This window comes from Triturus cristatus, chromosome 1_2 (genome assembly GCF_964204655.1).
Source record: "Triturus cristatus chromosome 1_2, aTriCri1.1, whole genome shotgun sequence".
NCBI classification, from domain to species: domain Eukaryota; kingdom Metazoa; phylum Chordata; class Amphibia; order Caudata; family Salamandridae; genus Triturus; species Triturus cristatus.
In genome coordinates this window covers 201,345,255-201,372,519 of record NC_140580.1, presented here as the reverse complement: position 1 = coordinate 201,372,519, position 27,265 = coordinate 201,345,255, and the positions used below count along the sequence as shown (strand labels likewise).

The window sequence follows — 27,265 nt, the reverse complement described above, 5'->3', positions numbered from 1 at the left end:
ACCATTGTTTATTAATGATATTTGGGTAAAAGTTGCGTCAAGTTCATTCAGGCCACATGTGACAGAGTCAAAACGGTCCATCCACTTACACTCCCTGATGTTTAGGATTGAAACGAGGTCACCACCCCTAACACCCAGTGTTATGGCTTCAATTACCAGCCATCTAAGCGATTCAGGGGAATGGTTGCATGTTTTGAAATGGTCAACCATGGGTGCACCAGGTGTGTTACATCTAATCCTGCTGCAGTGTTGCAATATCCTGCATTTCACTTTCTGGGTGGTCTGGCCTATATAGATCTTGTTACATGGACAGACTATCACATAGATAACATTCTTAGTATTGCAATTGGTGAGCGTCTTTAAATCCACCGTGCAGTTGTTATGTTGGAACGTCTTTGTTTCAAGAGTCAAATTGCAGGCTTTGCACTGTCCACATTTCACATGACCCGTGGGGGCCGGAAGATGCCAAAGCGATTCAATTGTTGGTCTAGGTTGTGTTTCCAAAAGTGATTTCACCACATGATCGCGGACATTTTTGCCTTTTTTGAAGGCATGCATTGGGGGTTCAGTGAGCTGAAGTTCTGCTGCCACCAGGTGCCAATGTTTGTTGACAATTTTGCGGATATCATTACTCCTGGTGTTAAAGGTCGTAACACATATAAGTCTGTTGGGATCATCCATCCGTGCTTTGGGGGTAAGGAGGAGGTCTCTATGATTGTACCAGGCTCTCTTGCGGGCCCTCTTGACAAGCCTCCGAGGGTAGCCGCGTTCAATCAGTCTGAGGATGAGGTCATCGGATTCCGTGAAAAAATCGTCTTTTCTGGAACAGTTCCTCCTGATCCTCAGAAACTGTCCGAAGGGGAGGTTATCACGTAGTCCTCTCGGGTGGTGACTTCCATACCTCAATAGGGTGTTTCTTTCCGTAGTTTTTCGGAACAGGGTTGTGTACAGACAGTCGTCCATAACCTTGATAGTGATATCAAGGAAATCGATACTGGACTTGTCCTTGGTCATGGTAAACCGAATGTCTGCCGATCTATCATTCAACCAAAGAAAGAACTCATCAAGATCCTGGTCGTTGCCCGTCCAAATCATCAGGACATCGTCGATATATCGTTTCCAATATTTGACTCTTTGCCTGAATGGGTTGGTGATATTACGGACAAAAGTCTGTTCGAAGTTGTCCATATACAAAATGGCCAGATCTGGGGCAAAGCTGGCACCCATCGCCACGCCTTTCGTTTGCATGAAGAAGTCATTTTGGAAGAAGAAGAAATTCTGCGTCATTGCTATGTTGAGCAATTTGATGATAAAATCAGAGGGGACTTGCACTGGTTGGCTTCTTGTCTCTAAACATTTCAAAATCACCTCCAGAGCATGTTGTTGAGGGATACTTGTGTATAAAGACACAATGTCCATTGTCACTAGAATCTGGGTGGTTGGATCGAAGGGCATCCCATCAATCAGATTAATAACTTGCATCGTGTCCCGCAGGTAAGAATCTGTTTTCTCTGCCAAGGGCTTCAAGAAGAAATCGATGTATTTACACAGGGGCTCGAGGATTGAGCCACACCCCGAGACTATGGGGCGGCCGGGCGGTCTTTCCAAATTTTTATGTACCTTAGGTAAGGTATAGATTGTCGGAAGACGCGGCTGGGGTTGATTCAGAAACTGAAACTCCAGGTTTGAGAGGAAGCCTTGGGCAAGGCCTTCTTGGGTTATTCGAAGGATCATGGTGCTGATCTTTTTCGTGGGATTTATGTTGAGTCTGGTATAGCTAATGCCATCATTCAATTGGGAGTAAAGTTCTTCTTTATAGTTATCCACGTTCTGTAGTACGATGGCTCCTCCCTTGTCAGCGGGTTTGATGACAATAGAACGGTTATTCCTCAAATCGTCCAAGGCCTTCCGTTCAGCTGAGGTGACATTATGTTTGACATACTTTCTAGTGGAGCATACTCCAAGCGCCTCCTTTAGTACAGTACTCTCGTAGGTTAAAATCCGATGTGAAACCATCTGAGAGGTAGGTGTAAATGTCGATGGAGTGCGTAGTCCAGTACACGATGTGGTTGTACTCACAGGGGCCTGACGAAAGAAATAGCGTAACCGTATCTTTCGAAAAAACCGGTACAGCTCAGTCTGTAGGTTAAATTTATTGGGATAGGTTGTAGGGACATATGATAGACCTTTACTGAGAATCCGGTGTTCATCCGCGGTAAGTATATGATCCGACAGGTTCATAATGGGGTCTTTGGATGTGCCTACCAACGATAGACTCGACGTCTCGTTTGAATTTCCCCATGTTGTTCCTGAGGGAAGTGTACCTGCTTCTGGGCAGTGTTCATGCCCTGTTGTTGAGCTCTGTCCCAGCCCTGGATTTGTTGCAGGCGGCCGCGTCCGCGTCCCCTGTTCCAGTTCCAATTCGTATTCCTTCCCCTGGGTGGACGCCATTGTCGGTCTTCTAAAAAAGCCGGTCCAGAGGGTGGGTAGTAGGTAGTATCCTGAGGTTGGTACCCTGTGTAGCTCCCTGCTTGTTCTCCCTCACTGCCTGTGGAGCCAGACGACTCCGAGAAATTCGTGAATCTACGGGAGCCTCGATAACCCCCTCTCCCTCTGTTGAAGAAACGGCCTTGTTGGTCTTGTTTATAATAGTCTTCCTGTAGGTATGGGTAGGTCACTTTTTTATCATAAAAGCGGACGTCTTTAGATAGTTTATCCAATTTCTTGGTTTGTGTATTCACATCAAACTCCTTGATGGTTTTCTCAAGGCGTTCAAGAGCCTCCTTAGCATTGGTTAGAGCATTGTCTGTAGAAATGTCCCGCTTTAAATCAGCAATCTCCTTCATCAACACTTCCACCTGTTCAAGGGCAGTCTCCACTCCTGTCTCCTGTTAGCGCTGTAGTTGTTCTTTAGAACACTCTGGGAAGCTACAGTAGAACACAAAGGAATCAACTGACAGTCTCTGCCCTTGTTGGATGTACATGTTTTATTGAGAATGTCTGACTTCATTCTCAGATGACTGAGAAAGATAATGTGAATTTACAGAAAATATGCTCTCAGTTTAGCTTATAGATCACCTTCCAAACCTCTGTGGGAAAAGCATGAGAAAATAGTTTTCTCTCAAACATGATTCATGATATCACAGCAGAAGGCTTTTTCACATGGTAAAATCACCTTAGAACACACAACAATTCCTAAACTGAGTATGGTACCATCAACAAATGATTTATAATGTAACTAAAGTCTTAAAGCCTTCTATTAACTGCAATGCTTTTTAATGAGGTGCTATCATGTATATTGGTCCCAAGATGGCTGCCAACACTTCTTGGATGAAGTGCTGACAGCCAATCAGATCTCATGATGAGATGTGTGGTTAGGCTCCGCCCAGATATATATGTGATTTTACTTTTGATTCTCTCAGGAACTACTGAACGGATTTACACCATTTAAGCAAAAAGCACAAGTCTGAACTGAGGACTACCTCTTTCCCAAATTTGGTGTAATTCCGTTCAGCACTTTGGGCTGTAGCTGCGTCAACAGGTCCTATGGGAAAATGCATGGGGAAAACACGTTTTGGGACCCCCCTTTTTTCTCGGCCCCCGCTTGACGAATCACCGTGAAATTTTCAGGATAGGAGCGGACCGGAGCTGGCCAAAAGTTTGGAAAATTTTGCGAAGATTCATCAATCGACGCCAACGTTATTCCAAATAGAATGTTGCGGATTTCCTATGGAAAATAGGTCCTAACTATAACTACCTACTGGCGACTGCTAGTAGGTAATATAGATTTCCAAAAATACTTTACAGAGAGATAAGGGGTTATTGCCCACATAATGGCTGTTAATTACCATACCCGCACATACGGGTCCGAGCACTAGGCAAGGGTACTTAATGGGGCAGTAGAGGTAATTAAATCCAGTTTTTCCCCTGAAAATAAGGACAGTTAGGCTATTATCAACCCCTCCCCATCCATCACCACCATAATTAGAGAGAACTATAGGCATTTTTAGGTCGAAGCCTACCAGACAGCACAACTGCCTGGTTTGCTAGCAACATCTTGGGGACATTCGGAAAGCTTCCCAGGGAATGCATTCCACCCATTGCTTACGATTGGCTTTGTGGTTTGTAACTCAAATTTACTTGCATTCTGTTTGCTGGCTTTGTTTGTTTTAGGCTGTCCAGCGTGAGTTCGACCTTTCCATTAGCTAAACCCTATTTACCCGCACTGGTAAACAGTCTTTTAAATCTTGTTCCTATCTTGTCACATTTGCTGTGCATTCAAAGAGAAAGGTCATGTGTCAGGCTCTATCTATCCATGAAGCTTGATGTTAATACAGTTAATGTAGCTGCAGTTTTAGTATACAAATGTGATCTCATTCTAGGATTTCCTACTTCCTCTCCATATTATATCCTCGTAAAGTGATTGGAGTCAGATCAATCAACTTGCACTTCACCAGAGAAACTGCCTAAACATCTCTGTCCAGAACTGTCACAAAATAGGACAGACAGAGCATGTAAAAGCTCAAGAACTGGACTACCTTGGGGGTCTCACTAGTGAGCAAAAAGGTACTAATGAAATAGATTTGAGATTAAAGACTGCAAATACCAGAATACACTGGGATCTCACAGAGGACCTACATCTTAGTTATGCAAAAGCCTTTGATGCCTTGTCTGAGCATTATCACGTTTCCTTACTAAACATTCTGTATAGATGTTGCTCTGTGAACACAGCCACAACATCAGTAAAAGTCCTTGGCATGTACTGAGACACATCCCGTTAATATTTGCCTCATCACAATTCCCAGTAAGGCCTTCATGATCTTCACACTAAACGAAAATGAACATGCTGCTAAAGAAAGACTGTAGCTGTACCCAAGTTCCTGCACATTCGTCTGTACGTACAGCTGCACGCGTTGCTAGTCACAGAATCAACCAATACATGATGAGGAAGAATGTATCTTCTCCTTCAAATGCATATCATAGTATGGAGAAACATACATCTGAGTCATTCCAGGTCCTGTGCCTCAGCCCTGCAGCAACTCCCCTATTATGAAATATACACATGAGGAAGTCGATGTCAAAGTAGAGGAAAGATATATTAGTCACCTTGTGCATTTCAGATGAGCTTTCACAACAGCAAAACCCAGATGTTTGCAGACAAAAATGGGCTAAGGACTCTCTGAGATACCCTTGGTACCCACCACAGGAAACCTCTGATAGCTCAATATTTAAACTCTTCAGAGGTTATGGGGATGTACTAATCAACTAGTAGACTCATGTTTCTACTGTGGGGATGCAGGGTCTGATGCTGCTCTCTCTGTTCTACTGTGTTCTCTTGTGATTCTAGACTGTGGCACACCCGAAGACACCAGGCAGAGTGGTTTGGGAAAAGACATACTCACTGCTTAATGCCCTCATCTGCACCTGGTATGATTTTGTCTCCTATCCTGTGGGTTAAAAATCTCTGGTCCTATAAGAAGTAAACAAACGCGTAACATTAACTCAACTGTCTTATGAGCTAAAGTACCGTAGAAAATTGCATCATGACTTATCTTTCAGAGTTGGACTGTCCTCTGTAGCTACGTATGCTTTATATACAATACCACCCTTGTGGGAATGTCTACATACCCAAAAAATGTCAAGAAAATGATGGGTCAAAAACTGTCAACAAAAATTTTATAAACTCTGGAGTAAAGACAAAAAAACACCGATCCAATGATTATAGAAGAAACTGCTTGGAAGCGGACTGAGACGCGAGCAGACAGAAACACATTGTGAAGCAAAAATCTTCATGGTAAGCATCTTAATATACTAGAGGTTCAAAAATGGCCACCACTAACCAGTTCACAATCGTTTTTATTCAAGATGCAAAAACTTGCTTGAATCATCAATGATCTTAGATTGGGAAAAGCACCAAGTCTCTTTATACACAAAAACCTCCATCTTGGTTGGAAACATAAACTGTCATTGTATTTAATATCAGCAAGGTTAATTCAAGGATTACATCAGAGATATAAATATTCTGGGAAGGCATGGTATTAAGAAGCATATATTATTTCACAACTTAGCCTTTTCGTGTATTGCTCCCTATCTACCTTTCTTGACCCCTGCATTCAGTCCTCTCTTACACTGACAGCAAGTGAGACACACTGTGTTAATGTTCCTGACATCAACTAGTACAGTGTAAAACAGTTAAGGCATAAAGAACTGAAGGTAAAGTACAAAGGCTAGTTATAACTGTTGGAAAAACATGTTCCGTAGTTGCCACAAAAAGTGTGATGGCGTAAATGAAAGACATTGAGGTATATGTAGACCTAGATTGTTCTATAGGTTTTGTATAAGAGGACTTTCTTATATGTGCCTTCTTAGGCCCTTTTGACAGGACTATTATCAATGGGCAGCCAAGCTGCATGTATTTATGGCTAGCTTAGACATGGAATATTGGCCCATGGCAAATGTTGTCTTTGGATTTTGAAGAAATTGTAGACCTCGTTTCACTCAAGCGGGGGCAAATCATCGACTGTCAGGACCCAACACATCAAATCGGACTTGCACATGCAACCACCATCTTCTCTGTTACCAAAGGCCTTCTGAACACAGTGAGCTATGAAATGTACTGGAAGAAATGTCCACCATGAAAATGTGTATACACAAAAGAAGCTACCCTGAGTGAAACAAGTCCGAAGCTAAAAGGTGTTTATTGGAGTGACTGGAATCTCACAAAAAAGTGAAGGACTGTTCTCACACGCCACCAGGTGTCATGATTCATAATCGGCAGTCCTCGCTCTCTAAAAACTTGGTTTGATAGAGAGAGGGCCTACACCTGGAGACAGGGAGGCACTTCTAAACCTAAGTGTGGCCCGTGACAGTGAGTGATAGTTGAAAATCAGTGTAATCGCCAATAATGCATTTATTCAAATGGCATCTACATGATATTAAAATAAAAGCGATGAAGAAGGGGAATTAGTACCCAATCACTGTAGTGATAAAAGTCATCGACATGTTTCTGTCCTTATGGCCCAAAGGGTCCGCGGCTTTCATCAGGACGAAAATAGAAATGTGGGCTCCAATATCTTACCAAAACATTTGGTACAAAATTACCACTGGGGAGGTGAACCTGTGTCACACTCTACCTGAGAGAGTTTCTTGAAACCTGTAAGAAAGAAATTGAGATTGCCATCAGAGATGAATATCCTGAGAGGAATTTGTTTGAGGTGAAGTTAAAAACTGCAATGAAAATTGCCCCACATGCAACAATATACATATAGTGACTTTTGTGTGAAACACATGACACTGCAACCATGAGGCACACATGGTATCTCATTACACAGTTGTGTGAGACCAGCTCACACTTAAAGGAAATAAAATAAAAACTAAGACTTTCCTAATTGGGGTGCTGTAGTTTCACATAAGCACGCATCCACACTACCGCTCATACTCTTACTACATCAAGGTATGTGTCTCTCCGTAGTCCTAGCTGTTTTCGCTCCTCTTTCCCATGGTGGAATGAAGGGCACGAGAATCCAGCTTTGAAAAGTCTCCCTAATTGGTAAATTAGTAGCATGTGTGGTTTGAAAATGCCAAAAATGGTTTCTGGTGTCTAGAAACCTCTCTGCATTAGGCAGTCGTGTGCCTGACCATCGTGTCAGAGAAGAAATGCGGTGGAAATTATACCCTATAAGCGAAACACCTGAAAATTCCTCTGTGTCCCGTCAGAGGCTGCCTGGATTTACATGGGCCTCGTGTCAGAATGAAATGCAATCAATTGAAATCACCTGCGTAGTCTTGGAGGCGCAAGTGTGTGCCCAGCTGTCCCACACGAGGTTGCCTGGGCTATGCGTGAGGCGCGCACTTGCCTGGGCGCGCCTGTATTCCGTGCCGGCTAATTGATTGGTACCGTTTGAAGTGCGCTCGTGTTCAGGTTGTCTGGGTTCCACGTGAAAAAAGCATGGCGCGAGGCTATCAAAGTTGCCTATGTTTCTAAAGGGTGCAGAATCGAATGCGAAGGCTCTTTGAGGTCCAAAATCCTAGTTAAAGGTTCAGTAGATATGCAATGGGAGTGGGCGTCTTGCCATAATAAAAAGGGTTTGTGAAAAAGTTTTTTTTTAAACTAAATTACATGCAGCAAGAGCTGGTAATGAGCAAGTATAGACTGAGTACCATGTGCCTTGGTGCAATATTAAAAATAGAAAAGGGACACTTTTCAGAGCACCGGTCATGGTTATCACAGTTATTTGTGCTTATATGGACGTGCCCTTCATTGTATCACTGCCCAATGTGGAGCCATGGGATGTCGTAATTTAATCCAGTGTCCCATGACCGTAGTTGATACACTCATCTTTGTTCTCTGGTGTGGAGTATTCTCTGGATGTCCGGACTCGTCCTCCTTATGACTTCAAGAACTACTCATTTCAAATCAACATCTCTGTGGCTGTGTTCCAGGTAATGTCGCGTCAGCTTTGTGTTCATCATTTTGCACCTAATGGTGCTCCTGTGTTCATTGATGCGTATCTTAATCTTTCTTGTTGTCATTCCCACATCTTCCAAGTTGCAGGGGCATCTGATAAGGTAGATAACATTCTCACTGTTGCAATTGCTGAAGTTCTGAAGTACCCACGGTCTGTTGGTTTTTATGTCCACCTCCTTGGTTGTACTGGTGTAGTTGCATGCCACACAGCTACCGCAGGGGTAGTGACCTACTGGTCCGGCGTTGCCCCATAGTGTAGTTTGATTCTGGGTTTGTGGGGACGGTGTTTTCACGTGGACCAGTTAATCTCGCATGCTTGTGTTTCGCTTGAACGCAAAAAGTGGCAGCAGCCAATATTTTGTGGCTCCATTGAGGACATGCCAGTGTTTCCGAATGATGCTCTGTACTTTATTAGATATCGGAGTGTTTGTGGTGGCACATACTAGTCTATCATTCTCCTTTTTCTCTTGGGATTCAAGCAGTGCCTCTCGGTTATTATTCCTGGCTCTCTTTCTTGCATATTTGATCATTTTTGGGGGGGTAATGACGGGTTGCCAGCTTGTTCTCCAGTGCATCCACCTGTTCATCATAAGTTTCGATAGAGGAACAGTTCCTTCCAATCCTGAGAAACAGACCTACCAGGAGGTTTTGTCGGAGGGACTTTGGGTGAACACTTTTGAAAAGGAGGATGCTATTTCTGTCTGTACTTTTGTTATGAACCTTAGTTTTGATCACCTCCGAGGACAAGGTAATAACTAGATCCAAAAAGACCGCCTCTTCTTTGCATGAATGTTAGATGTTCGTCTCTGCTGTTGACCTATTGGAGGAAGTTCTCGGCTTCCTCCTGATTGTTGTGCCGGATTATGATGACATCGTCGATGTACCGTCGCCAAAGTTTCAAATACGTTCCAAAGGGATTGTCCTGATTGAAGATGTGATCTACTTCGAATTGATGAACTTAGAGGTACGCCATGTTGGGAGCAAAGGTACTCCTCAAGGAAGTACCCTTGATTTGGTGGTATATTGTGTCCCATATTCGAAAAAGTTCTCCGTGAGTGCTAATTCAGCACACTCCATGATGAAATGTTTAGGAGTCCTATAATCCCAATCTCTGTCAAGTAGGATATGTTCTACCACACTGGTTCTGGGGTATGCTGGAATACAGTGCCTCGATATCCATCGTGATGATCAGGTCCTCGTTTCTGAGAAAATGTAACATAACAAGGGTAACTACAATAACTACAGCAAACACAGACCCTTTGCATGCCTGATACTCTGTGATTGACCTGTGGAGTGCCTTTGAGCAGCACTGCGTCGGTCCTCTTCAGCCGCGATCCCATGACGCGTCGATTTTAACAGTTCTTCGCGTTTCTTCTTTCTTCCAGCTCCCAAACAACAACATCCAGAGGCCCAAAACTGGCCCAGGCACCTCTTGGCGGGCTAGTACTCACAGCAGCAGAGTTCAGGGGAGCTGGGGGTGAAGTCTTTGTGTCCCTGAGACTTCAGAACAGGAGGCCAGCTCACTTTAGGCCCTTGGAGATCGCCTTCAAGCAGGGCACACAGCACACAGCAAAGGCCTTCTCCTTTCCTTGGCAGAAACAGCAACTGCAGGCCAACCCCAGAGACAGAGCAAGGGCAGTACTTCTTTCTCCTCAGTCTCTCCAGCTCTTCTCCTTGGCAAAGGTTCCTCTTGAATTCCAGGGATTATCTAAAAGTTTGGGGTTTTGGGTCTGATACTTCTACCCCAAAATGTCTTTGTTCTCTTTGTGCAAGGGGCTCTGTGCCCAGTTCAAACCAGTTCTGGGTAGCACTCTGCAAGTGCACAACAACATCCATTGTCAGTGTGAGCCTTGGCTCCAGGCACACCACAGGGGGCGGAGGCAGCATTGTGGAAGGCAGGCACAGCTCTATTCAGGTACAGGTGCTACTCCTCCCACCACTCCAAATGCAGATCAGGCCTATTCAGCCTAGTGCTGACTCATCCAGACTCCTGGACCCACTGCACCTCCTCAGCCCCTGTCACTCCCAAGCCAGACAGTCAATCCACAAACAGGCACAGGCACACAGGAAGGTTGAACAAGTAACTAGCCACTTTCTAAAAGTGCTATTTTCAAACACATGATTTAAAAACCATATTTACTAAAAGATGTGTTATTAAATCCTGAGTTCAGGGATACCAAACTCCATTTTTCCCTCTTATCCCTATGGGAAGATATGTTTGTAAAATGTTACAAACCATTCCCCGTTCTGTCCAATGGGGCAAGATAGCCTTTCAATAGTGAAAAACAAAATTGGCAGTCTTTCACTATCAGGACATATTACACACACCAGTACATGTCCTACCTTTCACATACACTGCACCCTGCCCAGGGGGGTACCTTGGGCCTACCATAGGGGTGTATTATGTGTACGAAAAGGGAAGGTTAGGGCCTGGCAAGTGGGTGCACTTGCCAAGTTGACATGGCAGTTAAGAAACTGCGCACAGGCACCGCGGTGGCATGCCTCAGACATCTTTTCAGGGCTACTCATGTGCGTGGCACAATCAGTGCTGCAAGCCCACTAGTAGTATTTGATTTACCGGCTCTGGCACACTCAGTGCACTTTACTAGGGACCTACTGGTAAAATAAATATGCCACACAGGAAAAACCAGTCACAATATCAATTTACCCAGAGAGCATATGCACTTTAGCACTGATCAGCAGTGGTGAAGTGCCCAGAGTCCTAAAACCAACAAACACAGGTCAGAAAAAAATAGGAGGAAGAAGCAAAACGTTTGGGGATAACCCTGCGAAAGGGCCATTTCCAACAACATATCTGTACTTCTCTAATGTATGCAGCTTGTGGTGAGTCCAGACTTACAAGCCAACTAACATACTCCGAAATCCCTAGCCACGTTAGCAACTGCTTAGTGAGGAAACAGTTGGAGTTTTCGGAGAAAATGTAACATAACGAGGGTGGCTACAATAATTACAGCAGACACAGACCATTTGCATGCCTGATACTCTGTGATTGACATGTGGAGTGCCTTTGGTCTGCATTTTCTGTTGAGTATGCAGGTGGATCGAGACACAGACTGAATCTGAATCTGGTTCCACTGCTCAAAAACTGCTCTAATTATTAGTCTGACTAAAGTGGAACATTTCCAGGTGTGGAAGCTGTAAAATTATGAATTATTAACTGAGGGGAGATGAAGTTATGAACGTCTCAAAGTTCATAAACCCGTCCCCTGTTTGGTACAAGACAGATTCAGTGAAAATATATTGGCTTAGCCCTGATAGGAAGCTGCAAAGTTGCTGGTTTTTCCTCGGAAAGAGGTGAGTTACGAGTTTTAAGCAGCATCAAACAAATATTCAATTTAATTAACCAATTACTAAAATGTACTAATCAATTTATTGAAGAAGAGAGGAGTCTAATAACTAAAGCAAATCCAAAGCAGCACAAATGGGACAGGAGAATCCGGAGATCTTAAGTTTGTATGATAATGTGAGAAAAAACATCCCAAGGAGAAGTGGGGGCGAGGGGGTTTAAAATCAATGACAGTCTATTTGCATTTCCGAAAGCGCCTACCAGAGGACCCTGCTGCTTCAAAACTAAAACTTTTACAGACATGCTGTACTGCTCCATGCAGGATGGAAGGGATGAGACATGTTCAGTTACTTTCTAGTTTCTGACCCTCAATTGCTGCCAGATGTCGTACATTGGTGAATATATTTGTCCTGCCCACTCCTAAATTTCCCAAAACTTTAAGGAACAGCGTCCTGGGTACCAGGACACATATAGCAATGGGATGCAGGTTTAACCACATTCTTCAGCTGGGGCTCCAGTATAGGTTTCAGTTCCCTCTAGTCTGGTGGACCGTCTGTAAAGAAGCCTTTCTTGTTTTTTAGGGCCCTTGGACCATATGAGGCTTGCTGGTCTAACCCCTAATAAGCACTTTGGTGTAAGCGTAAAGCTGACAAGACCTCTGTCCTTCTGTTAAATTATATATGCAGGCAGCTGGTCTTTTTTGTCTGATTGTGTAGCTAGGTTCTGAGCTTTGGGGGCATTTCGTATGGGAGCCACAGGCTAATAATCAGTTGTAAGTCATCAACTTATCATAAAAGGATTCTCGCAGCCCCATCATTTCCCAAAATAATTAGCGATGGATGCTTTGCTATTGAAATCCCCCCAACCTACCAGTCCTGCAGTTGTAGGTCTCGTACAGGGTCCCACCATGATACCCATATTTTTTACACTGTATGGGTCTGTTTAAACAACATTTGTTAGAAATGGAGGTCTCTAGTTGGCAGAGGTAGGTACCTTTGTCCAAATACGGACCCTTGCTTCTAGTCAGGGTAAGGGGAATACATACTTTAGATAACCCCTGCTCACCCCTTTGGTAGCTTGGCACGAGCAGACAGGCTTATTCCAAAGGCAATGTGTAAAGTATTTTTACCAACACTCACAGTAACACAGTGAAAACCCAACAAAAGGACACTACACCAGTTTAGAAAAATAAAATATCTTTATCTAAACTAAACAAGACCAAAACGACAAAAATCCAACATACACAGTAAAAAGAATAACTTTCAAAAGGTTTCAAGAACTTGTACCATAGAAAACTATGAATGCGTGACTTTTCACCAAAGTACCTATAGGTGCGTCAAAGTTCCAAAAGCCAAACAGCCGCAGAGTCGGAAAACAAAGACGTGCGACACTCCTGAGACCTTGGGGAGGCGATGCAACAGTTCTGCGACACACAGAGGAAGAGTTGTGTTGAATCCGGTCTGTATGGGGAGTGATGCGTCGATTCTTCGTGACGGTTCCGGGTTCGTTGGTGATGCGTTGGGAAAGCGTGCCACACAGGTATGATGCGTGGAAATCTGGAATGCATCGGCGATCGATGCGGCGGCGTCGAGCAGCACTGCGTCGGTCCTCTTCAGCCGCGATCCCATGACGCGTCGATTTTAACAGTTCTTCACGTTTCTTCTTTCTACCAGCTCCCAAACAGCAGCAACAACATCCAGAGGCCCAAAACTGGCCCAGGCACCTCTTGGCAGGCTATTACTCACAGCAGCAGAGTTTAGGGGAGCTGGGGGTGAAGTCTTTGTGTCCCTGAGACTTCAGAACATGAGGCCAGCTCACTTTAGGCCTTTGGAGATCGCCTTCAAACAGGGGTCACAGCACACAGCAAAGGCCTTCTCCTTTCCTTGGCAGAAACAGCAACTGCAGGCCAAACCCTGAGACAGAGCAAGGGCAGTACTTCTCCTCTGTCTCTCCAGCTCTTCTCCTTGGCAAAGGTTCCTCTTGAATTCCTGGGATGATCTAAAAGTTTGGGGTTTTGGGTCTGAAACTTCTACCCCAAAATGTCTTTGTTCTCTTTGTGCAAGGGGCTCTGTGCCCAGTTCAAACCAGTTCTGGGTAGCACTCTGCAAGTGCACAACAACATCCATTGTCAGTGTGAGCCTTGGCTCCAGGCACACCGCAGGGGGCGGAGGCAGCATTGTGGAAGGCAGGCACAGCTCTATTCAGGTACAGGTGCTACTCCTCCCACCACTCCAAATGCAGATCAGGCCTATTCAGCCTAGTGCTGACTCATCCAGACTCCTGGACCCACTGCACCTCCTCAGCCCCTGTCACTCCAAAGCCAGACAGTCAATCCACAAACAGGCACAGGCACACAGGAAGGTTGAACAAGTAACTAGCCGCTTTCTAAAAGTTCTATTTTCAAACACATGATTTAAAAACCATATTTACTAAAAGATGTGTTATTAAATCCTGAGTTCAGGGATACCAAACTCAATTTTTCAATCTTATCCCTATGGGAAGATATGTTTGTAAAATATTACAAACTATTCCCCATTCTGTCCTATGGGGCAAGATAGCCTTTCAATAGTGAAAAACGAAATTGGCAGTATTTCACTTTCAGGACATGTTACGCTCACCAGTACATGTCCTACCGTTCACATACACTGCACCCTGCCCAGGGGGTACCTTGGGCCTACCATAGGGGTGTCTTATGTGTACGAAAAGGGAAGGGTAGGGCCTGGCAAGTGGGTGAACTTGCCAAGTTGACATGGCAGTTAAGAAACTGCACACAGGCACTGCTGTAGCAGGCCTCAGACATATTTTCAGGGCTACTCATGTGCGTGGCACAATCAGTGCTGCAAGCCCACTAGTAGTATTTGATTTACCGGCTCTGGCACACTCAGTGCACTTCACTAGGGACCTACTGGTAAAACAAATATGCCACTCAGGGAGAACCAGTCACAATATCAATTAACCCAGAGAGCATATGCACTTTAGCACTGATCAGCAGTGTTGAAGTGCCCAGAGTCCTAAAACCAACAAACACAGGTCAGGAAAAAATAGGAGGAAGAAGCAAAACGTTAGGGATAACCCTGCAAAAGGGCCATTTCCAACAACACATCTGTACTTCTCTAATGTATGCAGCTTGTGGTGAGTCCAGACTTACAAGACAACTAACATACTCCGAAATCCCTAGCCACGTTAGCAACTGCTTAGTGAGGAAACAGTTGGAGTTGTACACGCAGTCCTCTAAGGTTATCTGGCCAGGGACAAGGTCTTCCTCGGATACATTAAACATTCTGTACATGCGTCATGGCTACCAACTACAAAAAAAATGTACGTTGGAAAGTCAAAGGTTTGAGCAAAGACAACACTCACAATGGCTGGAGAAACGCAGATCTAATATAAGTCATTTTAAGAATCACAATTACATCATGTACTATAGCCATCAGCTTATCTCACAACACCTCTGCAAGTGAAATTCTTGTGCAAATGCTCGGCACCATTGTCAGTATACTGGCAGAGCTACAAAATCATGACAAAATCAGCAAGCCTCTACATCAACGACTTACAAAGCTAGTCTGTGTTCTCGGCATATAATGGCATCAGTGGTAGAAGAGAACAGGCACAGCCCAATATTCGATGCATTTTGGGTGAGGGAGGTAGACCGCAGGGGGACCGCGCAAAGAAGCAGTGTTTTTACAACTCTTCACTGCCCTTTTAAGTTGCCAGCCTTTACGTTGCCTCACAAGATGGCAGCCCGTGTGTGTGCATGCACATACATACGCGGTGGACACCTATGAATGCTTTCAGTTTAATGTATGAAATGCCATTTGAATGGTGGCTTCCTCAGCAAAGCTGTGCATCCATAGCAGCCATCTTTGAATGGGGTCTATTAAAATAAACCAAAATGCATTCAAAGATGGCGCTGTGAATGTGTGCAAATCCACTGCAGCCATCTTTGCACAGCATTTGTTAAAACATTACAAATGTATTCTAGCTACTGTGGATGCGTGCATTAAACGGCCATCTTTTCACACATTTGTCAATGTATTAAAACGCGTTCCATGATGGTCAACACAGATACGCTTATTCGCATCATCTTGGCAAAGTCAACAGGTTTCATTGCGAAGACCTTTAGGCTTTGACAATTTTTGTGTTTTGTTTGTGCTCGCATCTTCTTTTAATAGTTGAGAGCAGTTCATAGCAGTTCATTACAAATAAATTAGCCCACAGCTTGCAAAAAATAAACTTAAGAAGGTGTGTTGAGCCTGGTTTGTTTGGGAATTCCTACCAGAGAGAAAATGTAAAGAGATATATGATGTCACCTAAAGTGGTATTTGAAAATTCAGTAGATGAGCATGGCACTAACGTTTATGTAGGCAAATTAAATGAAGCATCAGATTATGTATTTTTTCAAATTTACCTTGAAAATAGCACTGCATGAACTTTCCTCCTCTTTCAAATTAGAAGATAACAGCAGTTGTATTAAAATCCAGGCGTGTGCGGCCCAGTGCGGCTTCAGTTATTATGAATGGATCAATTCTTGCTAACTCTAGCACAAGTCTGAGTTTTAATGAACTCACAAATCTTCGACGAAACAGAAAACCCCAATAACCATGTAATTGCTTGCAGAAGAAATAATTGGTATTTACAAAATTCAGCAAATGGACTCTTTCCTTGCAAGAAAGAAGAGATGTGCATTGTTTCCCAGCCAGACCGTGATTTAGGGTGACCAACTGGCATGGGTGCACATTCGGGACAGTGAGTGTAAAAATTCTGGACAAAGGATCAAAATTCAGGACAAAAATTCAGGATAGAAGGTCAGAATTCAGGACAAAATTTTCGGGACAAAAGGTAAGTTTTACACACACATCAGAGGAGGTCGCACAATATTACATAAATAAATAGACTAGCCAACTGAATTGCAAGTCGAAATTAATGTATATTATGTTGAGACAACCTTGCACTGCATCTGTTGTGCACACAAGTGAAACTTAAACACCTGCGTTTGCATATTTTTTAAAAAAAGAGATCGATCAAAGTTGAAGGCTTCTCAGATCTTACATGCCCCCTCGCTCCCATTGAAAAAAAACACCAGATCCACAGCACAAATGCAGAAACTTTGAACTATTGGAGCAAAAGAAATAACAAATAAAGGACAATTGTATTTTTGTATTTGTACCATTACCACTGCTTGGTTGACAATTTAAGAGGCGAACAGTGGATGCACCTGGGTAACATGCGCCAGAATGAAAACTCCACCTCCACAGAGCTTGGCCCCTGGTGAGGTGACAGGAGCCCATAAACAAAAGCAGTTTGCCATGCCCTGGGCTCTGGCAGGAGGAGGCCCAGCAAATGCTGTCCCTGCTCAGAGAGGCCCATTATCATTCTGTATGTGATAATTCGGCCGACATACAGAATGATAATGGGCCGATAGCAGTCTGTGCCCCGTCGGGGAGGGGCTGCTGCAGGCCTCTGATCACAGCAGGAGCGCAAGCAGGCCCCTACAGTGAGAGTTACAGAACTCTCCGGCTGCTTGCAGGGTGCAGCTGCTCCAATGTCTGAAATTACGGACAAAAGGCGTATGTGAAAGAATTCCTCACGGACAACGGACAAGAGGCCCAAATAACGGGCAGCCCGTGAAATTTCAAGACAGTTGGTCACCCTACCGCGCATTCGGCGTCTGTAAGAGCTGAGCTAGCTTTTGGGAAGCATGCTGCTGCCTCGTTTAGCGTAGATAAACAAAGGATACCTACAAAAGGAGGGCCTGTATCTACCTCTCAAGAGCGCATCAATGTCGAGGTACCACTCTCACTGAAATTGCTAATCCAGCCAGCATTAACTACACTAACAGGTTTGGTTTTGTATGCAGGCAGGGGCGGATGGAGACCCAAAACGGGCCCTGGCAAAGGGCTCGGGCGCCCCCCCCCCCCCCGGTGCGGCCGCGCTCTTTGCCAGGGCCGGTTTTCGGCAGATTTTGTTACAGGGCCGATTTTGCAGCTATGCTGCAAAAACGGCCCTGTAACCGGCCCCACCCGTGCGGCCCACCGAGGGATTGCTCGGTGCCCGCTACGGCCAGTCCGGCCCTGTTTGTATGGTGCTCACTGCTTACACGCAGGGACACAGGACATTCATGTGTAAACTGACACACTCATTAATGGATGTGCAATGCCTTCAGCAACACAGAGACCCACACCTGTGTAAACAAAACCCAACACTATACAAATACCAATGCATACACCATTTCACCTACTTACGCCACCCACAAACGTACTGCCACTGCAGCGTACAAGCCGTCAGGTACAAAGGTATCGATAGATATAGACGCATAGAGGCTCTCATGCGCAAACGACACACATACCTACCCACATGAAATCACACACAACACAAAGACTGGCAGTGCACAGGTATGCACACGTTACCAGACCGATTGGATGGACAGATAGAAGGACCAATGGACAGTTGTATAGACAATTGAATATTGTATTGGTTCTGGGAAGATTCTGGCAGCATGTTCACTCAATGTTGGAAAAGAAAGTAGACTACTGTCGAGGCCCTTTCACTCCTTGGGCTCTTATTATACAAAAATCACTTCTGGGAGATGTCAGACTTCACTTTCCATGCCCATCCAAGCCTTTTGTTCTTTGCAGTAAAGCATTGTCTGTAACAAGGCAATCCACTGTCCATGCTCTTTCCATCCTTGGCCTCTTTGGTATCAGCAAACGTAAAAACTGCGTTTTCCAAATAAGAATGTGTGTAGGCGGCTTACGATTTTTTTTCTATGTATCGCTACATATCACATATGTTGTTGTTCTGTGCCTTAAATAGCGACATTTTCTGCTACCCAGTTTAAAGATACATAGTTTATCAACTTCATAAGAATGAAAGAGCGAGTAAGCCCCTCTGGGCTTCAAAGACTCGACTTGCCAATCATCTCAGTGCCATGTTGCTTCTTTCTCAACTTTTAAAAGCAAATTTCGCAACCTATCTGCCAAGACATCTTAGGGATCTTGGGGGCATACTGGAGAACATGAGACCATTCCATTATCTGGGCACAGTGCCATGAACCACGGAAATGCTGTACTAATGCGAGAAGGCTTCTAGGCACCTAATTACCCAATCCTATATGTATATATGATCTAAAATGAGTGGCAGTGCCCTGGTGGGTAGGTCGTCCTTCTAACGCTATGGACGTGTTTCTTGACTTCCTCACAGATATTATTTTTAAAAACTGATCATTGGCAGTTGCTTGATTCTCATCAGTATGTATTTATGCCGTGTGAGAGATTAAAAAAGCGTCTACTGAGAGAAATGGATGGGCGCCCAGATTTAACTCTCGCGTTGTCGTCTCATTTTAAGGCGCGAGGTGTACCACATGCAGCGAGAATTGATGAAGGAGAGGACCCGGTGCCGCGCGCTGGAGGAGGAGATGGAGAACCCCATGAATGTGCACAGGTGGAGAAAACTGGAGGTGAGATTCTCTAATGTGCTGTTCTCGAGAGTTCTTAAAGCGCTTGTTTGCAAAGTTCCAACATGACGTCACAAAGCTTAACTCGGCTGCATGCACTTTAATATTGAAAGGGGAAGGGCAGTAAAAATGTAAATTAAAAACTATTTGCATGCAGATTCTGGCCACCAGTCACTTAAAATAATGCTCTGCTTTGGATGCTTAATATTTCAATATAAATTAGACATTTATTTATTTTTGTAAAAGTAGTCTTCAAATGTGTTGGCTAGGTTTTATTTAATAGTTTTATTTTCTTATCAGTAATTTTTTTAAATTACATTGGTATTTTTCCATTAGCTATTTTAATGTGGAGCACTTATTCCGTGTGACATCATATAGCATCCCTTATGACGTGTACAACTCAACAAAACAAAGAATTTACCAGAAGAGCAGGTATTCTGATCATATATGCATCATGATGATCCAAGAGTTTGTGGTGTGGTGTACGAGTTCCTTGTGCATGATGGAGAGACTTTACTCTGCTGTTCCAGGTCCTTTATTTATTATCAGTGGTTTCCAGTATCTTAAAGAGTCTGCAATGAGTAAGTGACTTGGAAATAGTTATTTTATCTTCTTCGGGGTCCTCCTTCCTTCCTTTTGGTTTTGACTGCAAGTCCCAGAATTGAGGACCGAGAGACAGCAAAGGATTCACCAAAGGGAGAGACAGAATCAGAATCCTGCCCAAATGATTGCTTCACCTCAGCCTCTTTCCATTTCATGCGTATCAATCAGTGGCGGTGCATCCATTGGGGGCGTTGGGGCGTTGCCCCACTAATGCCACAGCCCCAAAATCGTTCTACTTCTGATGCTAATTGCAGCAATCAGGACTCGAGTCCTGATTGGAATTAGCGTCAGAAGTAGAACACGGACGCTGAAAGGGGGCGGGGCTGCAGCAGCACTCTCATTGAGTGACAGTGCAATAGTGCGCATGTTCATTTTCTGGGCTGATCATTTTTACGATCAGCCCGAACATGCGCACTAGCCTTCCCCTTAAGAGACCGAGGGTTGCTTCATGCGCAGCCCCCGGTCTCCTAATGGGCAGGGAGTATCCCTGCCCTCCAGCCAATCCTGTGGTGCTGCTGAGAGGGGTTGCCAGCCGGCAGCCACTCACGCAGAAGACGTGGAAGGCGCCAACGCACCGGACCCCGAGCCGAGCCCAGGAGCAGACAGCCGAGGCGGCGCGGACCTGCCAGGTCAGTTAAGTTTAATTTTTACTTTATTTCAAATGTCACCAGCCCCCACTGCGTTTCATGCAGTAATCAATCCAACCCTTGGGCAAGTTTGGGGCATGTTGAGGCATGTTGAGGCTGCTGTCTGTCTGTGGTAGACCTGGGGTCTAGAGGGAAGCAAGTTGGTTCTCTGATTGAACTAGTTCAAACCTTGATAAGATCTGTTGCGGATCTTAAATCTGGGGTGACTTGTTTGAAGGAGCAGATCCAGTTGCTAACTGACCCACAAGAAGCTACCAGGCCTCTATTCCATTATCTGAAAGCAGATTACACCCCCATAGTGGGAAGGAAGCATCTGCCCTCTCTCTCTGTAAAATCGTCCATGCTGTCCTTTGAAGGTCCGACCACTCGTATACCCCTGGCTCCCAATATTCTCAGCTCTTTTCAGAGGCTGAAGCAAAGGAGGGTACGCCCGTATATAATGGACACTCCCCATACATACGCTTCCACAGTGTTCCAACTTCCAGTGAGACTTGTCTTTGACTGTACAGGGCCTGGTTCTTTCCACACTATGTTGAGCATGGGATCTGGGTCCATGGGGCTGGTGCCAATTGTCCTTGTGCTTTCCCTGCTGCCAGCTCCTCCTAATCCTCCTTAAGAGTGATTACCCTGGAGTGTTCTAGCACTGTCTTCATGCAAAATGTTCCAAGGCTGCCTGAAGGGGTGAGAGAAGACCAAGAGTCTGTAATTAACAAAGTGATTTTCTGGCTTCACAAAATTAGGAACTTCCTGTCCATTATCCACCAAGGCATTGCAAGGGTGAAATGTATTCCATCCCCCTTGAGTGGATTGGACACTGTCAAACTCACCATGTTTTCCTGTAGCATAGCAGATAACCTCATTGCCCTTGAGGTGCATTTTCCAACACATATAGCAACCTAGATCTGTCTGAAACATAATTCACCAAGGGCTATAGCTGTGAATAATCTGACCTCAACTCAGCGCAGAGGTACTGACCCAACTGAGGTATGACAGGTAACTCCCTCAGCAGAACAGTTACCATTGATTCCTCCTCCAAGTTTACAATATGTAGCTTGGAACATACTTTCATGGAATGTTGCTGCTCTTAATTCCAAACTGGTAGATCCGTACTGGGGCACCTTGATTGACTCATTTGACCTATGCATGTTACAGGAAACCTGGTGTGTTGAGCCAGTCCGAAGGTCCGGCTAGTCTACCTTTCTCTGTCCAGCAATTTCATGTGGCAGGTGTCAGTCAGCAGGTGGCCAAATTACGTGGATCAATAACTAGTGAGTCTTTACTTTCACTATGCTTGATATAAACTCCCTAGACATCGTGGGGCTGATCCTTTACGGGGGCCGGTTCTCCAACTACATTTTCAATGTTTATCATAGGCCTGTGTTCATATTTTGATCTTGAAGTGTATCAATACTAAGCTTTATGTAAACTAATCTAATGTCATTTTACTGAAGAGTGACCTCATTACATTCTCAGACATCAGGCTTCCCACCTCAAACTTCCACCTGAATTTCAGCTGTTATGGGGGTGAGAACTCTGCCGGTCTTTGTTACGCTTTCCCTTTTATTTGAAAGGGACAGCAGTGGTGAGCGATTTCAGAGGTTCCTATGCTCAGACTGGACCCTGCAGTGCAGCTCTTTTCCCAGGGGAAGACAGAGAGACGATTATACAGTGGTCTATTTAGAGGCAAAGGGCAAATTCAGAGCAATGCATTGCTTCGGGTAAAAACAGATACAACAATGTGTTTTATTGACAATCATACATACCTTTATATGATCAGATTTATCTGAGCCCCCACAAGTGGGATCTTAAAAATACTTCTGTTCATTTATCCAGAAGTTTCCAACTATTGGCCCAGAGGGCTTCTCTGCATTTACACGCGCTGGTAGTGGCTAGCATACAGGGAGTCTAAGCACACGGTCGGACTCGCCATGTCATGAAATGGTATCAGAATTGGTAGAGTGTATTATCTCCCGTGTCAGTATCCTGGCGCAGAGCATATGCGTGACTAGGCTTGCTACAGGCCGGCAGGGAGTTTATCAAAGAGCCAAGTGTTCAGCTTCATGCGGAATCCAGAAGAGAAGAGGAGGCCCTGATGTGTAGTTCGAGATCATTCCAGGCTTTTAAAGTGATGTAGGAGATGGGCCGCCTTTTGGATCTGTTTCTGGGAATACGTGGGATGTGTGCGTGGAGGGTTCCAGCAGAGCGGAGGTGTATGGAGGGTTTGTAAAAGTAGTTCAATTGTTCAGGTAGGCAAGAATGTGTGTGTAGTTCTTTGAAGGTGTGAGTGAGGAATCTAAACTGTGCACGTGTGTGTACCAACAGTCTGTCAAGCTCCCTGAGGTGTGTGGTGCGATGTGAGACTTATGTGGTACGGGGAGGGAGAGTCCGCTGCCGAGTTCTGGGTGGACTGTAATCTTCTGGTGAGTTGTTTGCTGCTTCCAGCGTAGATGGTGTTAACGGCGTCCAGCTACCTGCTGACAAGGGCATATATGACAGTCTTTTAGGTGTTGCTAGGTAACTATTTGAGATTTTCCTCAGCATACATCATCTCCAGAGTATGGAAGAAGGAAGATATGACCGCATTAACTTGTGCAGTCATGTTCTGTTTCTGTCAATGATGATTCCCAGGTACTTGGCATGGGTGCTGGGGGTGGGAAAAGGAGAGAGGGACCAAGGTTAACCGGCCACGACTCTTATCCAAGAGGGAGCATATGAGTAACATGTTTTTGGCTTCGGAGAGGATATTTATGCGTGCACGGATGACATTGACCAGGCGGATCATGTAGGTTTTGAAGAGGGTTGGGCAAAAGGGCAAGCCATATGGCACTCCACGGATGGGTTTACAGGCTCACAATGAGAATGGCTGATCCCTTGTGTTCTGTCTGTCATGAAGAAGAAGATACAGCAGTGAGCATGTCTTTGTATGCGGTGGGAGATGATGCTTTGGAGAGGTCTAGGAGGATGAGGGCCATCATGTCTCCTGTGCCCAGGATAATGCAGATGTCATCTGTGGTGGCAATGAGTGCTGTTTCTGTACTGTAGTTGGGTCTGAGGCCGGATTGAATGGTGTCAATGGGTTGCTGGTTGCTGAGGTGGTCAGTAAGGTGTCTGCTGGTGAGTTTTTCTAAGACTTTTGCCGGGTACAGAAGAAGGGAAATCGGGTTATATTTAGTGAGTGTGGATTGGTCCTCTGAGGGTTTCTTGAGTAGTGGGATGACAGTGGTGTGTTTCCAGGCATCCAGGAATGTGACTGATGAAATGGAGGCATTGAGTATGGGTGCAAGAGCTTCGCTGATTGGTTGGAGTCCCTTGGTGAAGGCGTGGTGGGGAAAGGGGTCTTATGGAGCCCCGGAGTGGATGAATTTCATAGTGACTGTGGTCTTGTCGGTGGTGATGATATGTTAGGAGTTCTCCTTGTTAGTTGAGATGGGAAGTAGAGCTGTGAGGGCAACATGGTCAGGTTGAGGGTCATTGTTGCTGTAGATGGAGATGATCTTGTTGCAGAACATTTTTGAGAGTATGTTGGTGAGGTCTTGTGAGGAGGTTATGCTGTCGGAGGCAGCTGCTGGAGTTCTGAAATCTTTCACAGTGGTGGAGATTTCTGTGCTGGTGCTGGCATTGATGCGGTCAGTGAGTGCTGCACACTGGTGTTATGGCTCTGTTGTTGATTGCATCTCAGTGTAGATTTGAAGTGTCCTTGTCTGTAGTTCCTGGCTCATTCTCCATTTATGCTCTGTTGCTTATAGTGACGTTTTTTAGCCTAAGCTCTTCTATGTACCAGCTTGCTTATGGTCAAGCTCTGCTCATTTTGTTGGATTGGAGGGGGGCCAGGGTGTCATGCAGTGATCCAGCTGTTTTTGATGGTTTCCAGGAGGCTACTGATGTGTTCCGGTCTGTGTGCAGAGAGAGCGGTGGTCCAATCCTCCTCTGGGAAGATTTTCCCGCTCTTGTGGGCACGACTGTTTGTGATAAGTCATTATTGGTGCTGGCTGTGAATGCTGAATCTGACGAGGGTGTGATCTGACCAGTTGATTTGTGATGGTCTGTGATGTTGTTGAAGGAGGTGAAAATCAGGTCTAGTAGGTGGCAGCAGCGTGAGTGGGTTCCATAATGAGCAGTGCAACAAAGTCTGTGTTGTCGCTATTGAACTTGGTGCAGGGTCCTGGTGGTCTGTATATTCAAGTCCCACTCATAGTGAAGTTGGCTGTGAGGTTTTGCTTGAAAGTGAGATATTCCATGTAGCTAGAGGGTGAATCCATGGTAGTGGTGCAACTGATGATGTCCTTGAATATGATGGTGACTCCACCTCTGGGCTTGTGCTGATAGTCCTGTACTAGGGATTGCTGTAGCGATGTCAAGCGCTGAGGATGGGTCAGCCAAGTTTCTGTGAGGAATAGCAGGTCTTGGGGCATGGTTGTGCCGCAGGAGCATGCACAAGAGTGCAGAATGTTGTATGAGCAACCAGTCCTGTGTTGCTTGCTTTCTAGTTCCGGAAGGACCTAGCCTGGTAGTTAGGGCTGGACTGTTCCTATTGGAGCAAAGTCAAGACTGATTTGCATATGGCTGGGTCCAAACTGATGTGGAGTGGTGGGTGAAAACAATGGGTGGAAAACAATGGATTGGATGCAGACCGAGCGATTGCCAGTGGATTATATTAATCCAAGCATTTCATCTATCACTTAGTTTTTTGATGCCCCCAATCGGATTCCAAGCACACCTTTATGATTTCATGAAAACTTCAAAACGTTAGCATACACCTTCATGTAAAGTATGACATTCTTCGGCTTTAATATGGAGTCAAATGTTCTGCAACTTCCAACAGTGAATCTGTCTCTAGGAAAGAAAGAAAGTAAAAGAAAGCTTTTGCAGGCTTTTATATATTTGAGACTCATAACAAGGTGCCCCCACCCTCAATGGATCAGTTAATTTCTCTGCTACCCTTCATAGAGGGAAAGCCGTTCATCTCCATAATGTTTGGGTTACTCATAGATGCTGGTATTGTTTAAAGAGGCAAGCTTGGGAACCAAGATTGAATTAGTGGCCAACAGAATTGACTTGCCCATAGAGGTAAAGCTTTGTTTTATAAACTACTCAGACTTGTTACCAGAGGTATTTTTTTGTTATGAGCTTAGCCATAAATTGAGCAAAGTGTTCTAAGGACAGAGACCATCTGGTTAGTATGAGTATTAAAACAAAAAACAAACAAAAAAAGTTACCAGATGAATCTGTCATCAGTGACACAGTTGTTCAGTCATTACCTTTTCTTTTACAGATCTTTTGTTTTTATGGATGTTTGTTCAATTGGATCAATTTGAGTGAACAAGAACTACCAATTCCAGAATGCAATCAGTGGTTAAACAAAAATCCTGGGTAGGGGAACTACACCTTTTATTACCAGGGGTCACCTAGTAACCTTGACCACATCTGTCCAACATTTTTCTCCTGAGGCAAAAACTATTATTTGGCAAATGTACTCATAAGAAAGATGAAAGGTTCCCCTTGATAAGTTGTTTGAAAAAATATGGCTGCCTCCCTAGAGAAATTACAGCAGAGGCGGCCAACTGCTGGAGTCCTGGGACTCTCATCCAAGCTCAAATGTTCCTCAAGTTATAGACCACAATCTGTGTTAGTGAAAAAGACAGCAATAACAAATGCCACAACAGCTATTTGTTTTGTACAGTTTCAGAGCTGCATATATATGTAAGCACACACAATCCTCTTCCTACTACAAACAGTCATGTTCCAACCTCTCAGAGTCTCTTAATAACTTGGGCATGGGACTCGTTTTGGGTAATGGGAGTCAGCGTTTCCTAAGAAGTGGATCGAGAAAGCTACGGAGTAGGAGCTGAAACATGGGACCGGTTTCAGGGCTTCACCCCTCATCCGCCAGGCTAGCTTGACTCCAGTGGTATGGAGAGCAAGGGACCCACGTCTGGGCATACCCATGTTTGATGTGCTCTGCATTCAGTCCATCATTTGTGTGTCTTTTGCTTTCTTGCCCTTAAGTATACTGGTTGTACCCAGACGTGGGGCCTTGGCTCACTGTGCCACTAGATTCAAGCTAGTCTGGCTAGTGAGGGGTGAAACCCTCAAACCAGTGCCAGGATGCTTGTTTCTGGTCCAGGGAGGACCTGGCTTGGCAGTTCGGGCTGGACTGTTCCCATGAGAAACAGGGTCAAGACTGATTTGCATATGGCTGGGTCTATACTGGGGTGACATGGTGAGCAAAAGAACGATGGATTTAACCCAGATCTGTTGACTGGGCAGTGAATATTTGATTTGTTTTGTATTCCATCCATCATGTGTGTGCCTTTTGCCTTGTAAGATAAACACAAGTTATGTGAAAACTGGGTTCATGATGTAGGGCAACAGTTCAGTTTTAAGTTTTTATTCAAGAACTAGTTTTGGAAAAAATGGATGAATTCGAAACATATGTCACAGTCCCAAAGCTCACTGATGTCTAGTGCATGGACATCAATTCACTGAAGTGCCAGGGGTAGCGGAAGTGAGATCACACGCCCTTTGACCTCCACTTTTACTCACACACATACACACTCTCCCACATAAACACTCTTACCCGCTACACGCCACCAACATATATTTAAAAGCATTTTTTACTTACCTCAACTGCCATGGAAGCTCATATTCCATCTTACTGTATTCCAATTTTATTACGCTATTAGTGAATAATATATTTTATTTATTCACTATTAGAGTTATACAAAAATTTATATAAAATAAAGAGTGAAACCCCAGTTGCCCCTGTGTTCTTGGCACTTAATTTTCCA

At 44.6% G+C, this 27,265-nt stretch overlaps 1 protein-coding gene across 1 annotated transcript in view; it reads left to right on the top strand.

Moving 5' to 3' along the window:
- CFAP58 (cilia and flagella associated protein 58) overlaps nucleotides 1-27,265 on the top strand; it is a 617,117-nt gene that overhangs the window by 389,875 nt on the left and 199,977 nt on the right. Inside the window, exon 14 of the mRNA XM_085603453.1 lies at nucleotides 19,119-19,230. Within this exon, the coding sequence (XP_085459579.1) occupies nucleotides 19,119-19,230 (112 nt within the window). The remainder of the gene's footprint in view (nucleotides 1-19,118; nucleotides 19,231-27,265) is intronic.